This window comes from Aquila chrysaetos, chromosome 22 (genome assembly GCF_900496995.4).
Source record: "Aquila chrysaetos chrysaetos chromosome 22, bAquChr1.4, whole genome shotgun sequence".
NCBI classification, from domain to species: Eukaryota; Metazoa; Chordata; class Aves; order Accipitriformes; family Accipitridae; genus Aquila; species Aquila chrysaetos.
In genome coordinates, this window is record NC_044025.1 from 9,209,735 (window position 1) to 9,226,909 (window position 17,175).

General features: G+C 39.5%; 1 protein-coding gene across 2 annotated transcripts in view; it reads right to left on the reverse strand.

The window, feature by feature from the left end:
• TTC1 (tetratricopeptide repeat domain 1) overlaps nt 1-3,057 on the reverse strand; it is a 33,443-nt gene extending 30,386 nt beyond the window's left edge. Inside the window, exons 1-2 of one of the 2 annotated variants that reach the window (XM_029997603.2) lie at nt 2,993-3,057; nt 2,053-2,385 (exon numbers count right to left, since the gene is read on the reverse strand). In XM_029997603.2, the coding sequence (XP_029853463.1) occupies nt 2,053-2,376 (324 nt within the window). In that variant the 5' untranslated portion in view covers nt 2,377-2,385; nt 2,993-3,057. Of the gene's footprint in view, nt 1-2,052; nt 2,395-2,992 lie in introns of both variants that reach the window. The other variant, XM_029997605.2, reaches the window with a different exon arrangement.
• Between the last annotated feature and the right edge of the window lie 14,118 nt (nt 3,058-17,175).

Consider the following 17,175-nt stretch of genomic DNA (forward strand, 5'->3'; position numbering starts at 1 on the left):
ATAATTCCATGTTCCCCTTCCCCACTAGTCCCATATTGCGTTACCACCTCAAGGAACTTCTACATTAACACAACAATCTCTACTATAGATGAAAAACTACCTGTATTTTGGTCAGAAATCCCACCCTACCAGCAAGGGAACTATCTGAGCCACGACTTGATTAAATTTCTGTACACCGGTTTGTAACAATTTATATGTTTGGCTGCCTCTGGCATCTTACGTCTGCATATTTCAGCCCCTCATTCTCTATTCACAGTAGCTGACAATAAGACCATGGCGAGTCAAGTTACTGCCAAGCCCCTCCCTCTTTACAACTTTTTTGGGCAATGTATAGCCAGCATTTATTTACTTATACAACACAGACTGGGCTAGCCAACAGTTAAGAAAGCGTGGTCCAGCTTTACCGGGTGAGTTGAATTACAAAAGATCAGCTTGCCTGTACAAAAGAATAATAAGCCCCTATAAATTCACTGAAACATTAATAATATTTTAAGCACTTTTAAAAAAATTAATTTGGTATGACCCTTCATTTCTTCTTTTTCATCAAATGCCTCATTTTAGTAGTACTTGCCCATTACAGTAGTAATTTCTTCTACTGTTCCTGGTGATTTGGGAGTTGCCAGAATAAAAAACTATACAGCCATACAATACACTATCTTCCCCTATGAAGTAATGCTTTCCTAATATGCTGCCTACCTTCTCGTGTTAGCTGCCATTCCTTACTCTAGTCTCTCCTTCCCTCATCATAATCAGTTATTCAGTGTTACCTATGATCCAAATTATGCAGCTAGTCTTCCAGTAAGGACTCTATTTCCTTTATTAAAATAAGATCTAATTCATGCCTACAGGACTATAAAATAGTTTGCTGAAATCTTCCCTTCACAAAAGTTATGATACATCAGAATTCCACTTTTTCCCCAACTGCCAAAGAATATAGTAGTACCTTTCTTCACTGTTTCAAGTTTCACTACAAGTAACTGCTTGTTTGGATAATTCAATTAGATTTTAAGAGGCTAGATCAGTTCTTTGAAACATGATCTGTTAAGAGGTCAAGCTATATAACTTGTCAAAAATAGTGTTAAAAAAAAAAATTACAAGAGTTATATGTTGGGACACAAGATTTTAGTTTAATATCTTTACTCCCTCACCATTTGCAAACTAAAGTTGAAAAAAATTAGGAAAAAAAATAATCCATAAATCAGTAGAAAGCCTTCCACCATTTTCTATGAGAACATAATTACCAGCAGAAATTCATGGCATTACTCAATTAAAGAGTCTAATCCTGCAAGTGATTTAACATGTCTTCTCAAAGTTAGGAAAAAAAAAAAAAAGTTTTTTTTTTTGTTCTAACTACTAGATACATCTAGATAACATCTTAGAACTCTGAAAACTAACTGCTGTCAAGTGACACCACTGATTAAGCATCAAAAAAACTGGTTCACACAGACTTACAGGGGAGAAAACACCATTACAGAGGCTGTTGGACTTCCCCCAAGACCCGTTTGGTTACTCCCCACAACATTATCTAGTTTGTCGCCCAAACATTTTGTCCAATGTAACTGCACTGAAAGTCAACAAAACCACACATTTAATGTGTTTTGTTCAATTAAAGCTTAAGTAATCTATAGCGATGCTTTCAAATTTAATCCCAATTAGTTGTATTACAGAAACTAGCCTTTCAGATATGAAAGCTATCCTGAAAACTGCTCTAAGTTTTGGAAAAGCACTTGCAGCTAATCAGGTGAAAACAATGAATGCACACAAACTAAATAACATGAAACAGGGAGATTTTTGTTTCTTATAATCTCTCTGAGTCACAGTAACCTTACACACTGGTGAAAGTAGACAAAAATCTGCAATGGAATGTGATGATTAAGAACAGCAAGGAAAGCTCACAAAAATACTTGTTCTTCTAAAAGAAGAAATTAAGAACAGTAAAACTAGACACATAGGAGAGTTTTAAAGGTCCATTTTCATGCGAGCCACAGACTATTCGGAAACGTGACACTGAAAATATATCTTTTTATATTGAACTCTGCTACTTCAGATTACCTGTTTTTCTTCCTCTGGCATATCTTTTTCTAGTTCTAGTAAGTAGTCTTCATCTAGTTCTGTCTGCTTCCTTGAGCTATTCTCATCATTCTGTAAATTCCCTTCATCATCCAGCATAGGTTCTTTTGCCTCAAAGGAATCGTGACAGTCATGGAAACACTCATCTGCTGTTGTGGGATCTTTGGCTGAAGATGGTGTATATCCACTTTCAATGTTTTTGGGATTATGTGCATCTTTGGGGCCGGTCTCTGAAGACTTCTGATCAGAAAGCTTTAAGTGATCAAGTAATTCTTCAGGTGGACTTGCATCTTTAAACTCTTCCATGATGGACTCCTTGGAGGGGTTAGGTTTTTAGCAATGATAAAGAAATAACCCTCAATAAGCATAACATAAATGCCTCGTCAGCGAACTTATCTCTAAAGTACTTAAAAGTGCTCTTGACATCACGTGAGGGAAACTATTATCCCCCAGGTGAGGGAGCAACTTATACATGCTTTTTCTGTGCACTGTACAGAGACACGGGGCCAGTATGCTGTTCCCATGAATAAGTTAATTCGCAAGGTCAGATTCCCAGGACCGGCACGCCACAGCACTAGGCTACGGCTTTTCCTTTGCAGCGGGACCGGAGTCACACGCACTCGCCTACCCACAGGCCTCAGGACCCCCTCGCCCATCCCGGCCCCCTGCGGACTGCGTACAGCGAGACCCCGCCGCCGCCACCGCCCCCGGCCCCGCCTGCACCGCGCTCCCCTTCAGCCCCCGCCCCGAGCCAGGCCGCAGGCAGCCGTTCCCCGGCGCTGTCATCTCAGCCCTATCCCGCCCCTTGAGATGAGGGGCCGGGCCGGGCCGCGGCCAGGGTCCCCCTTGACACCCTCCTCCTCCTCCTCCTCCTGACCCGCCGGGCCCACCCCAGGGCTCCCTCCCGGCCCCGGGCAGAGACCTGCGCCTTCCCTTCCGGCCGCCGCTCGCCTCCCGCGCCTAACCCTTCACCCCGCAGGTCGCTTCCTGCCGGCGCCGGCCAATAGGAAGAGGCCGCGCGCGGGCTGCTGGGATTTGCAGTCTTGCGAGGGCGCGCGGGCTGCTGGGATTTGCAGTCTTGCGAGGGCGCGCGGGGTTGGGGCGCCTCGCGCCGGTGGGGCGCGGGCTCTCCTGAGGGAGAGGAGAGGTGAGGTGAGGTGAGGTGAGGTGAGGAAAATAAAGAAGAGGTAAATAAAGAAGCACGGGGCACAGCTAGGGGTGATGCGGGTGGACAGTGGGAGAGGTGCGGTCTTGGGCAAGTACCGGCTGGCTTGAACAGATAAATCGGGGTGAAAAAGTGATCAGCTGAAAAAAAAAAAGAGAATAGGAGAGTCTTGGTAGATGGATAAAAAGAGGGATCGTATCTACAGCGGCAGATTGGTGATGTTGGTTCAGGTTCTGTTGCCTGCGCTACTGTTAGCCAAGTGGTTCATTTATCTAGTGAGTGACTATTGAGCATGCATGTGGTAGCTGTATCGCTTCTAAGGCACCATGGATTGGTTGTTTCCGGTATGGACTTCAGTTTTGGTTTTTCTATTCCAGTGACATGTGAAAACTGAGTTCCATCCAGTCAAGCACTGGAATAAAACTCCCTTTCATCTTGTTTTGCATGCATTCCTTGTGTACCCTGCAAATGTTAATCCCCAAATTTTGAAACAAAACTGAATTTTCACAAGTTTTGAAGTCAAGGGCATGTGAAGCAATGCCTTTTTATTGAAAATCACTATGCCAAGCCATGAGGCAGTTAAGGCATATTCTTACGAGGTTTTCCTTGCTCTAAACAGCTTTTCAGTAAGCAAGTTCTGATGAAAGGTAAAGTTTAAAATGTTCCTCAAAGTTCTTAAATGCTCTCATTTAAGAAAAAACCCCCAATATAAAAAACCAACAACAACCAAAAGGCCCCTGCGCTAAAGAAGCTGTTCCAGATTCAGGTTAGGTAGAATCTGTTCTGATCAGTAGGACATGGTCAAGGATTATCCTCAGAGAACACGGTTCTTAAAAACAGAAGGTTATCAATCTTTTATTGAGAGGGTGATTCTCTTTCTTCTTTCCACTCATACTGTGGGGAAATACACTGACTGTTAAAGCCATATCAGCTCTTTTGGAATTACCAGCCACCATTGTTAAAATACCAAGAAAGTATTAAATCTGGCAGAACTCCATTAGCAGACTGAAGTGTGTCTGTCCCATAGGAGGGTGCTGAGGAGGAGGTGCATCTTTAGAAATATTTTGAGATGTGTCCTGACTTCTGAACTACTTCTAACTGACATCACCAGGCTTTGATTGAAGCCTGAAGGGTCTGTGGGATGTTTGGCGTTTCAAAGTTGGGGTAGAAATTGAAGATTCAGATGCCAGATTCATTTGTGGTCTTAATTTGCTTGATCACTGCTTCTAAATGAACATTTCTGATGACTGAGTCTGTTGGTGTCAGTGATGGATGCGGGTGTTAATGAGAGACTGGAACACTTTGCGGTAAGTTGGCAAGAGCATGGCTAGTTACAGTGAAAGCAAACAGGAGCTCTATGGCTGATTTTTCTCCCTTTCTAGAGAAAAAAGTAGATTCAGCATTCTTGAACATCCCAGCTGCAGTGATTTAGCCCACAAAAATGTGCCTTTCTGCTGTTCTGCTAGCACTGTGTAATTTATTCTGAGTTACAGAAAATATTTCTGAACCTTCACACTGTCCTGTTAAAAGTCATGGAAATTACAGCTGTAGTACAAAATCGATCCATGCAGTTTTGAATTTGCTGAAATGCTACTTAAAATTTTCTCTGGCTGTGCAAAGAGCACAGGGGTTTGAATAAGTTATGGCGCTTCATCCCCAGAAGGAATTGAACTGGTAAGAATATTACTAGACATCAGGGGTCAGCAACCCATCTAGGGTGTTGTGCTAGCCTTTATTTTAACTTTTCCAGGAGAGTTTATTTGCCAGCAAAAACTCTGCAGGAATTGGACTTGCTTAGAAGTTTTGAGCTGCTGCTGCTCAGTGGCAAGATACTACCCTGCCTCTATGTGAGGCACAGGTTTCTAGCTTCCACACAGCTCTGAACTTAGTGGGAGGCAGGACTAGGAATGTTTGCTTTTCAGGAAAGCCATGGTTCCCAGTTCCAGTCTCTGGACCGCCCTATTGCACACCATCCAAAATCTATCTGCCGACTTTGGCTCCTATCCCATGGGGTTACTATTCCAAAATGACTGACAATTTTTCTTTATCATCACATTTTTAAATAGAGTTCCTCAACTTTGATGAAACATACCATCTTATTGACTTAATAGGAAGAAGTGTGAGAAAAATTAGCAAATTTTACCATCTAAATTTTCTGCCTGCATCTCCTCTGATCTGGAGATACTTCGGGCCTCCCTGAACTTTATAACTGGAGTCTATTCAGCATTTTGTTTCTCCCAACACAACATAGGGGAAAAGATGCAACCTCCAGAATCCCAATTCCCTGCTCTCATTTCGGGGTGATTATTCCTTTATGAATCTTTACCCTAGATCTAGCAAGAACTGCAAGCTTTCTCATGGTCCTACTTTATTAAAGATAGGGATGTCCTCAGGAGTCTGTTTTAGCAGAATGACCTTTGAGCCTCATGGCTGCTGTTTAGGATTGTTGGTTTCCCCTGAGGTTAGCCTTGAGCAAGCTGCAGCTCAGTGAAATTCTGTGAATATCTCTCCTGTGGAACTGCTCCTCACTGCCACTATGAAGTAAAATCCCAAAGGCTTCACTGGTATTCAGGGAATAGACACCCACCAGCAGAAGCAGAGGCTCTCTGCCCACCATCAGGGGACCAATCCTCCAGGTAGCAAATGAAGAGGCGGAGACTTTCTAACCCTTCATTAGGTATCAACGTAGTCAATGCATATGAATTCTGTCTTTAAGGTTCCCAAGTGCTGACTTACTGTCTGTATGTCTCACTTTCTCTTCTTTAACTTTCCTTACAGGAGTGTTGTGTTCATAGGTTACTTTGTGTTTGGAAAATACAAGAACAAGTTGTCTTACAGTATTTTCAAACATACACAATTTTAGTAAGAAACACTTACCCCAGAGATTATAGGGCAGTTGCCAGTTTTTACCACTAAATCTTACTTGTTCAAACACAGAACATGTTACTGCTTTAATCAGACTTTTAGAACCTCTAATTCATTGCTGTAAGTGGAAGTGTATGAATAGCTGAAGATTGTATATATACAAAAAATGAAAACTTGGTATCATTTGTTTAATCTTCTTGGTGCTAAGGGATTTTTCAGAGCATTGATGTTTGTTTAAGTGAACACCTGTTGAAAAAATCAAGAACATATAATCCTGAATAAGTAGATATGTTTGGGTAAGAGTTCAGCGATGGAAGCCTTAGCTTGTAGTGTTGAGATTTACTCTCTGTTTTGATTGGGCTTACCTCTCTGGGTAAGCATGCAGCAGAATCCAGGGTCACACAGTACCTCAAGTGGAACACTTGAATACTACAACACTTTTATTGAGCCAGGTGTAAGTTGAAGAGGTACAGTCAGAGAAAGAGTCTATACCTCAGTGCTTTCCTACAGCAAGAACTTCTTTACCCTTCCAAATTTTTTCCTGTTTCTTCCCAAACCCACAGCATGATGATGGTGATGTTATCTGGCATGATCAACAGATTCAAGTACAATGTAGCGTGCCAAAAGAAAAGCTGCAGGAAGCGAGGAATGTTGTGTTCACTCTAGCTTTCTCAGTAGTGCTGAAACAAATATAGAGAGGACCAATGTGAAAGAAGATTTATATTATTTTGTTTCTGACATGGAAGTTTTCTACTGGATTGTATACAAATACTTTTTTCTTACTGCTTTCAAGATAAACTTAGATTTTGCCTACCTTTTATAACTATTAATACTATTATGGAAGACAAGGGAGCAACTGGGCGGAGTAGAGCATTTTATTCAGCTTGTTAAAAACACATATTTTTAGACTTCACAATAGTTACTCCCTATTTTGCAGCAATGCCTAATTGGCAGTTGGTGGAATGACTCTGCTCTTTTAAGAAAGTTATGGAAATTTGTAGCCTAATATCCTTGAGTTCACTAAATGTCTTCTAACATTGAGAGTTAGAAGTGAGAATTTCTCATATTTCCAAGTGTAAAATGTTCATAAAATGTAACAATAGACATACAATAGTTTAAATATTACAGGCCAGCTGATTTTATGCTGAACAAAGTCCTGAGAACAATACCTGGCAATTAAATCTCACACTGGGAGTTTGTAGCTCCTGTATTTATGGCTACATTTTCAAGATGGCTCTGCACACAATTGGGCATCTAATCTGTGTGCATAATTACAGTGATTTCAGGGACACATTGGGTGACAATTTACCACTGAATATCTTGTGTTTGCTCATTTGCTTGATTTATATGAAAAAGCAAGAAGGCTGAGCATAAGAAAAACCATGTACCTGCATTTTGAAAAAATCATCCTTAAAACATTCTGGGTCTTGTGATAAATAAAAGCAGCTCCCCTTGTTAAAGCTTGCATTCCGTCCTGCAGATTTGTGGTACTCACATATTTAATTTGTCTTTGTGGATAACAATTTTCTAATATTTCAATCCAGAAAGTTGCATTGTTTTTCAAAATGTTTCCATGAACTGAGTTATTCCAGTTCTGAGCTCCTCTGATGAACATTTCGTGTTTATATATCTCAGGAATATGTGGATTTTCCCATGTAATTTTGAGATGATCCTAAACTTGTTTAGTCTCACATACCATTCTGGTTTCATACAATATTAAAGGTGTTAAGGTATTTCAAATCTGAGCCTGAAGGGAGGTTTGAATTTTGCTAGTAGATGGAACCAAAACCCTGGATTCAAACAGCCAGAGATTGTGAGGATATGCATTTGAATTTTACTGTGTTTAGACATTCTTAAATACTAATATTTACAGCATAGGATTCACAAGGTAGAGCCAATGTGAGGCCCACAAACTGAGCAATGTGTATGCATGCTGCTTGTTTTTCACAGAACATCTAAGCTTTGCTTGAGGAGCACAGCAAGACTAGAGCCAATGGGGTTATGAATTCTGCATATTAAAAGGATCTTTTCTCTGTAGCCTGTTTCAGGCTTGCTCTTTTGCCCACCTGAGTGCAGCTCTTCTCAGTTAAGTGTTGCACTAGGATCCCTAGGCTGGACTTGCTGTTTTTACCCAGCCATGAAAGCAGGAGCCTTTGTTGATGGGTGAAAATGGCTAACTTACTTACACACAAGCTTATAAAGTATCTGCTGCTGGTAACTCCTGATGTATTTTAAAAGTATGCATTCATTGAGAAAACATCAGACTTCTGCTGCTTAAGACAGGAATAATATAAATGAACAGGCATACAATAAGAGTTTGTTAACATGGATGTCAAAGCGCTTCAAGCCACATTGGGTGCAATACTGGTACAATACTAGCACTGCAAAGATGCATACAAATTAATGCACTCACAGCTAGGGTACAGATAGGCGAACTGGCATGTACTGAAGCCGAGTACAATCTGTGCTGCTAAAACTCAGCCTTCTGGAAAATAGCTTCTCTTTTACTTTTTATTATTATTATTATTACAATAAACTCGTGTTTTGAACAAGAGGTGACTTATTTTAGAAATGAAGACTGAATGAAAGAGTTTCTACTAAAAGAATTCATGTTATATCTGGAAGCTTTCAGTCCAAGGAAGAGGTGCTTTTCACAGCTTTCCTTTTTTTATAGGTTCTAGTTCCGAGTTGCCTGAACAGCATTCTCTCTTTTTAAAAATAAAACAGAATAAAACTTCAAGACACGTGAATTTCTATGGAAACCAAATTACCACTTTATGTACTTAAAGTTTAAGGAGGGGATTTTATAAATGCATCTGCAGAATTTAGTTAGTTATCTTCTTTTTCTGTAAGCTTGCCAATCAGCTTTACTTCATGGATTTTAGTGTAAAAAAGAAATGTTTCGACAAAACCAAACTGAGCTTTGGGAATTCATCACTTCTGGAAAAGACTTAATTGAAATTGAAGATAGGATATCTAAGTTCTCTTGCTGCCTTAAGAAAAAGTCTTCCTGATTTACTGTTAAAGAGGCTGAATTTGTGATGTGTAAAATCCAGGAACTCTTAGCTGGATTGGAGTATTTGTGAATCTCACTCAGAATAGAAATCCAATAGATGGCGATGTTGGATTTTCAAAGCCAGGTCCACATTCCTTTCCTTGTAAAACTAATCCAGTTCGTACTGAAATCGGGGCTGAAGCTCCCCTGTTTTACAACAGTGCAGGACTGGACTCTAAGCTAACTAGAAGAAGAAGGATGAACTGTTCCATAATTACCTCAGGCTCCAAAGCATATGCTAAGTTTACTTTTTGGGACAGCTTTTTTGATCTTCACAGTGAAGAAACCAAAGCTCAACAAATCAAGCAAAGAAAAAATAATTTACCATTTTCCAGAGGTCATATAAAGTTCAGGTTCTTTGCTAGAATTAAACATTTGCACAAAATTCTCAGTGGAATCAAATTATTGTGCTTCTCAAAGAACATTTTAAAGGAAACTGTGAAATAGGCAATTAAAGGCTTTTTAATCACAGCTACAAATTAAAGTTTTACTACATCCCCTTTTTAGGTTGACTTATTAAAGAAACTGTGAGGATTCTTATTAATTTTGAACATCCTTTCTCTTTTTCTCCATGTCTTGGCTGGAGTCCTATAAAGATTGTGGGAATTACTAGATAGGGAATATGTTCTTCATTGGTCAAGCTAATATATTTTGACATAAGGAATTTCCAGTAACAACACCAGATTTCCTTTCCCTGTCACCTTCCACTTATCTGAACTACCCTATCCCAGTATTTTTCAAGCCTTCCATTGTTTTCATCAGTTTGACTCAAGTTTACAGGGTATAAATTAAGGGTCTAACCTTTTCATTAAGACTATTCTTTGCCTTTATCACTCTTTACGTGCTTTGTAGAGGCAGGATGCTCATTGTTCAGCCAGTGTAAATGAATTTGTCTTATTTGAGCTCAAAACTATGCCAATTCACATCATGAGGATTTGCCATAGTGAAGTCACTGATTCATCTGGTGGGATTGCATGCCTTACCAGTGACTTTCATTTGGGGCATGCTGCTTCTTACACTGGTTTCAGATTTCCACCCCCAACAATGTTAATGGAAAAGTGAAGTGACTGAGACGTGTTTGTAATCTCTATGGAGTTCACTGGTTACAGGAATAAATAAAAAATGCAACTTTAACATTAAGCCAGTGCTTGATTAAAATCAGCAATAAGTGTATCATTGTGAATGACTAAAAAGCAGAAAAAATTGTTTCAGATTAGTCTTATTAGAACTGTGTATTCAAATTTGAACGTGATATTCCTAAAATTATGGATACTCTAGGAAAAAGCCAAACCATAGATTACAACTGAGTATAAATTGAACCTAACCTTAGGCTTTTACAACCAAGGCAAGAGAACAGAGGAATGCAGATGCATCTGTCCATGTTATAGTGACATAAATTGACATAGTAGCCTTGCTTTTCTCTACAGGGAGGCTTTGCTTATCTCCTCATTTTAGTTATAAACCAATCAGATAAACATGGTATAACAAGTTGTCCTGTGACCATGAGGATGAATAAAGGCTGATTTATGGATTTGCAACCTTTATCTCTTAACACTTCTCCCATTCACTTGGTATTTTCAGCACCCTCATTTGTCTTCCGTGTTGTCCTTCCACATACCCTGTTCCACATTGCCCTATCTTATTGGGCAAATGGGGGGGGGGGGGGGCATGTGGCTTAGCTGCCTCTGGGCTATGTGTGTGCTGACTAGCTAGTCAGCATGTACAAGCTTAGTAGCCAGCAGGCTTTGAAATTGGTCAAGGGACAGACTTATAAAGGTCTTCTCCTGAGGAGGCACTGATTTGGGTCCCTTTCCTCTATTCAGCTACAAATTTTCATGATACAGAATTGATTATCATTCTTAATTTATCTTGTTGTTCAATTTGATAGAAATCAATGAAGAGGTAACCAATGAAGGTTAATAAGAAGAGGAAGAGAAAGGAAGCTGATGGATGGACAGACAGAATGATTGTGTGAGCCTCAGTTCTTTAAAATACCAGGGTAAAGATTCATGCAAGTTAATGAGCAATATGTCATTTGTAAACTTTTATATATATTCATATATTCATCTACAACTAAAGGTGAAAGCAGCTTTGCATGATATATTGGAATAAGGTCTCTGTTCCTGAGTCCAGAATTTTTAGTGAATAGGCTAAACCACATCTATTTTTATATTTAGATTTCATTCTCTGTTTCCCAGGAAATGTTACATGCTGTCCAATATATATATGAACTTTGTTGATGCCTTTCAAACGTCATGCTTGTTCTCAGCTGGCTGGCACAAATATCTCTACATAGGCAGGAGAATGGAGTAAAAAATTCTGTACGCTTTACCACAGAAAGCATGGTTAATGGTGCTTTGATTACTATGTGTTGAGAGAGAAATTTCTCTTCCATTTCATAGACAAACCAATAATTACACATCCCAAGAGAATAATGAGGGAGTTTAGAGTTGTTTGTGTGTGTAAGTATACAAACCTAAAATAGTAATGGATAAAGAGAGCTGAGGAAGATACATGATTTCTGTCTGCTTGTAATGTCAGCTGAGCAGATGGCTCCAATAAGCCACTTACATGTAAAATAGCTGTTCCCCTTTCTTCTGTGAGCCTTTGGAGGTTTTCTTTCATACTTAACATATTTGCTGAATGCTATATATAGGTCTGCTAGAAAGTAGTAAACTCTTTTGAGACAAGTATGTGGAAAAATATTTGATAAAAGAAAAAATATGCCTGCATAAATAAGGGTTATCTAGGATCATAACAAAAGACAACAAAATACTGTTGTCTATGGATTGTGTGCAATGCATGGAGAGAGTTAGGTGTCTGAAAATGGGATCTAATACAGACTACCGGGGAGAACCTAAGCTGAAAGCTGCATGCTGGCATGTACTAGGACATTGCTGGGAGGACAGAAGGCATCCTGAAACCAAGGACCTGTCCAAAGACCTTGCTGTATGCTGCAGGAAGTGATCTCCAAACACTTGGGATCCACAGTCTTGATATATCTGCTGAGAGTAGGCACTTTCAAGTGTTCTTTGGAGGGAAGAGTAAAGCTCACTTTTTTTTAAAAAAACAGTTAGAGGAGGCCCAACAGTTACAGAATGGCAGTTGGGCATAGCAGTCATTCTGTAAGAGGGACTCGTGTTCAGTTTTCTCTTCACTCTAGGGTCTGCCTTAAACCCTAGAGAAAAAGTTTTGCTGGATGTTTCGTGTAGAAGCCGTGCCACTGAATAGCTGGGACCTCAAGATGCATTGTGCAAGGGGGAGGGAATGTCATGCCACAGTGCTGTGCACAGCCATCTGAAAGGGAGGAGTACTATTCTCTGCTTCTTGCACTGTCCGTGCAGTTTATTATACAGCCTCGAGCTGAAATATAAAAACAGTTGTTAAGGCAGAGGCTGAAATTTTCCTAGGTTATTGCCCTGACCACTGTGTTACTGCTTCAGGTGTTATACTGATCTTGGGAATTGTGACTTTTTGCAGAAATAATATGCTTCACGGGGAAGGTAACTAGTACCCCTTCCAGTCCTGAAAAAGTCATAGTGGGTGGAAACATTTTTTGGTTCCATTAAAGTGACTTAAACTAGCATGATGTGTCTTCATATTCTGAAGTATTTCTTTTTGACCACTTCAGGATGAAAGTGATATTTCTTTGTCTGCTGCATCATCCCCGTGATACCACGTTCTGCCTATGAAGTGTGTGAGCCATAGCACTGTGAACATGGTTTGGAAAAAAAGTAAGCATATCTGTTGTGGAGTGTATCAAAACAGAATCCAGTTTATTCTCATGGGAATGAGGTGGTGAGTTTGTGGCCACTAACAGGAATAAGCAGTTGTTAGTATACCAATACTTTCATACCATAGCTGCTGTGGATTATCGTCTCCATGTTGTGCAATTTTATGCTCATTTGTATCAGGTGAAAGTCAAGCACAGAAACCAAGAGGAGAGAGCACATCTGTTGAATAGAAAATTGCTATTTTTACATTTTTCAAACTAGAACTGCACTTAATAATATTAATGTCCCCTCTTCTCTCCCTGTCACATTTGGAAAGATAATAGGAAACTGCATTTCCAAAGAGTAAAGAATATAGAATGCTCTAGAGTTTCAGTCTCATTCAGTTGGATTGATTTTACCATAACTCTTTTCAAAAATAAGAAGCACTTTTGTGATAGCTGAGTGCATTGAAGCCTAATGGGTTTAATTTATGTGCAGCTGGGCTGTAACAATACTCTGTGAGTCATTACAGCTGTGCCTCTCAACTGAAAGGCTTTGTACAAGCCCCTCGTTAGTGATTAAGCTCCACACAGTAGCTTAACCTGGAGAATCATTGAATGGTTTGGGTTGGAAGGGACCTTAAAGATCATCTAGTTCCAACTAGAAATTCCAACTAGAAATTCACAGTGTTTTATGAATACCTTCTGTGCTAAATGGCAGCAACTCCCCTTGGGAGGCAAATCTATTTGCCCACAACATGGGTTCATCAGAAGGTCTGTTAATATGCGTGATAGACCACCATTGTGCGCCAATTGCCATTTCTCTAGATTGTGGATGTTCTGCTTGTCAAATTAATTTTGGCTGTACTAAAAAAATGGGCTAATATGGGCTTGTCCCACAAGGTTTGATGGTGATGCCCTGACCCAAATAGTTTTTCCTTTAAAGGAAAACTTTGCAACAAATGAAGGACTAACAGAGGGAAGAGGGTGATTTGTACGGCCTCATTTGGGCTGGCTTTGCCTGGTGGAGGTCACAGAAGATTCCAGTGGTAAAAATAAAGGTATTTAGAATAGATTTGTTCTAGAGAAGTCAGGTGGCTTTGCAAGGGTTTCATATTTTAAGGTGGCATATCAGACTTTCACTCTCTGTAATCTTTGTGGTCCCTCCTTCAGATCTGTGTAATTTTTTTTCCATTTTTACAATCAGTTTTATTGCCTGTACCTTCATTAAAGGTGTGGCTGGAGGTGAAGTAGGTGGTGTTGGCAGCTTATGAGCAGATGTGACATGATTCTTTTGAAGTCTTACATAGTTTAGCATATTTGCATGGATGGGATCAAATTGGTACAGTGTTGCTGAGTGTAAGAACAGGCTGTATGGGACCCTACAAAAATGGGAATTCATGAGACAAAAAGTAAAGAGCTTAGAAGAAGAGCAGTCATCTTTTTGTTTTGGGGAAGTCACATAATATCATGCATGGCTATGGAGAGCCTGGCATGGCAAAATATGTACATGTCCTGGAAAAAAGCTTGGAGAAGAGAAATGTATTTTGGAGAAATATTAGGAAGCCTTTCATCTTATTTTTGTCAAAGCTACAAGTTGTAGGCTCTTCAGTCTTAAAATTTAATTGGGTAGTGATTAACAATGAGACACAGTTTGTTAAAATTATATCTGAAGTATATACCAGGTATTGCCTGAACTTGTTCTCACTTCTTTCTGTTATCACTGGTTGCCATGGTGGAGCCTACAGTTTGTCATTCCTTCATCTGTCTGAGCTAGGGATTGTATGAGATGATCCCATAGGATGTGGCCTAATGAATATGCTAAGAAAAACGGGCCTGATGTAAATGTATGTCTTAGAACATAATGTCTGTCTTAGAAATATACTGACAGAGTATATTTGTTTTGATTGCCTGTGATTATTTCCAACTTCTTGTTTTCCAACTTCAACATGGTGAATAAACTTTTTTCCCCTTCTTGTTTTCCCCAGTATTAGAAATCCCAAAGCAGAGCTTCTCTTAGTTTCCTGTTTTCTTGGCAAGGCAGCATAACCTGGTCACGTCCCCAGGGAGGTTGCCCTTAACATACTTGCAGAACTTGGGCTTGAGGAAGGGAAGCACTACAGGGTAGAAATCCTGTGGCTCTTGAGCCACATATGTTTTGCATGCAGTTCCAAGGTGCCTCCCATGCAAGGTAGGACACAGGAAGAGCAGCAGGGCTGTGGCTGGCTGTGAGAGAAAGCAAGCTAGCATGCGTGGATGAGTCCGTGTTGCTGCCCCTGAAGAGTCCAGCAGCCTTCCCAGCTCAAACTTACAGAAAAGCAGTGTAACTCTTGGGGAAAAATATTACTGTCTGCATGTGGAATGCCTTCTCTTTTCCACTCTTTAAGGCTTATGGGACATGTGTCTTGGGATTTTTGGCTGAGGGCTTTGGTATATGATTCATAAGGTTAGAGGCACCGGATATTACAAATGGCACGGACTAGCATGATGTTAATGCATTATCTTCTCCTGATTAATTACAGTGTTTAGAGAAAGCTGTTTTTTCAGTACTAAAATGGCTGAAATTCTCTTTTTATAGATTTTAAAAAAAGCACTGAGGGAACTTCCCTTGCACTTTTTGTGACATTACATGTAAAAAACATACAAAGATGATAAGTACTCATAGGTCACTTCAGTATGGGATAAAAGCCTATCTGATTTCATAGGTAATTGGAGAATTATGTCATTATTTAAGGAGTTTAAATGATAATCAGAGATTACACAGCCTTTGTTAGGACTGGAAACTAATTAAAAGAATTATCAGTCTCTGAGAGCTACTAGTTAAAGGCTTTAGAGTAATGGAATGCTATTTATTCTGAAACCTTGCAGTATCACTTAGAAATTCTCAAATATGGGTAACATTATTTGGATTTACTTTACGCTATACAGGTCATGTGTGACTCAAAATTAAGTGTGCTATCAGGTGGTTAGATTAAACAATTTTATTTCCAATTAACAGTAATTTTGAAGAAGCTTTATAAAACGCAGAAGTGTTCGACAGACTTCTGTAGGTTCCCTCCAAAAATTATAACAATAGGTTAGAAATACAGTTCTCTGCCATTTAGAGGTCCAAAGAGTGTAGCTTCATACTAGTATATCACAGCTAGATAGAATATTCTTTATGGCAACCTCAATATATGAGCAACAAGAGTTTGTTTATCTATCTGTCTTATAATACTTCTAAATTTTATAAGCATTGTCCTTTTAGGAGGAAATTATGGCCTTCCCCACAATCAAAATGGAATTATTAAAATGGGAGATTGGCCATAACTTCAATCAGGATAAGACTTAAAACATACTTATGTGGTTCTTACTGTAACACAGGACCATGGGAAGAGCTTGGAACATGACTTTCCTATCGTTGCTCACTGAGTTGGGGCATATTTCATCTAACCACAAGCCACATCCATCCCTGTCAACTTAATGAGAGAATAAACATTTAAGGAAACGGCTCTCCCTTGGGACCTAGCATTGTTAAATTGTCCCTAAGTGTTTTTAGTCCGTTTATGGCTCATTCTCTGTTTCAAGCTTTAAAAAAAGTCACTAAAATTCCTAATAAGGAAAGTCTCGATTGAAGGACAGAGTAAATGACAATTTTCATGGTTTGTACCACTTCATGTAAAAAAATCAGTCATTAGTTTCATGATTCTCACTTACAGGCAAGAGATTAAAATAACTTCCTAAAATGTCCTAGAAGATATTCTCAGGAATTCTGTTACAGTACTATAGTACTGAGCTGAAATTTATTAATGACAGTGAAACTTACACTGCTCCCTTGTTTTGACTCTTTCTCTTATTGTCTGAGTGGCAAAGTAAAAGCCTCTAAATGTGCAATACTATTTTCAAAGTGAGCTGAAAGAACCAGGGACTCCTGGGTTTTGGGCCTCCAGTGGTCAGTGCTCTTTTGTGCTTTGTTCACGACACTGTTTATGAGGTATTTGGAGTGATTTATCAGTATTGCTTTTAGAAATCAGATCCTCTGGTAGCCTGTATGTTTACAGGACACTTACTAATGTGCTGAAATGTAGATTATGAGCTCTCATCATTGCTGCTATTTTCAAACTTTCAAAAAAGAACATGATGAAGGATAGAGGAGTTACATATGTTGGTGATAAGGGAATAATGGAAGGGAAGCAACTGCAGAGAGATTCAAGAGCATCCTAGGAGCTACAATGGCAAACTTAACCGCTATGAGTGTTTTATTTTGAAGTGAAAACTGTGATGAGGGAACTTGGCTGAATTCCAGTCGTATAGTAAGAGGTGCAAGTA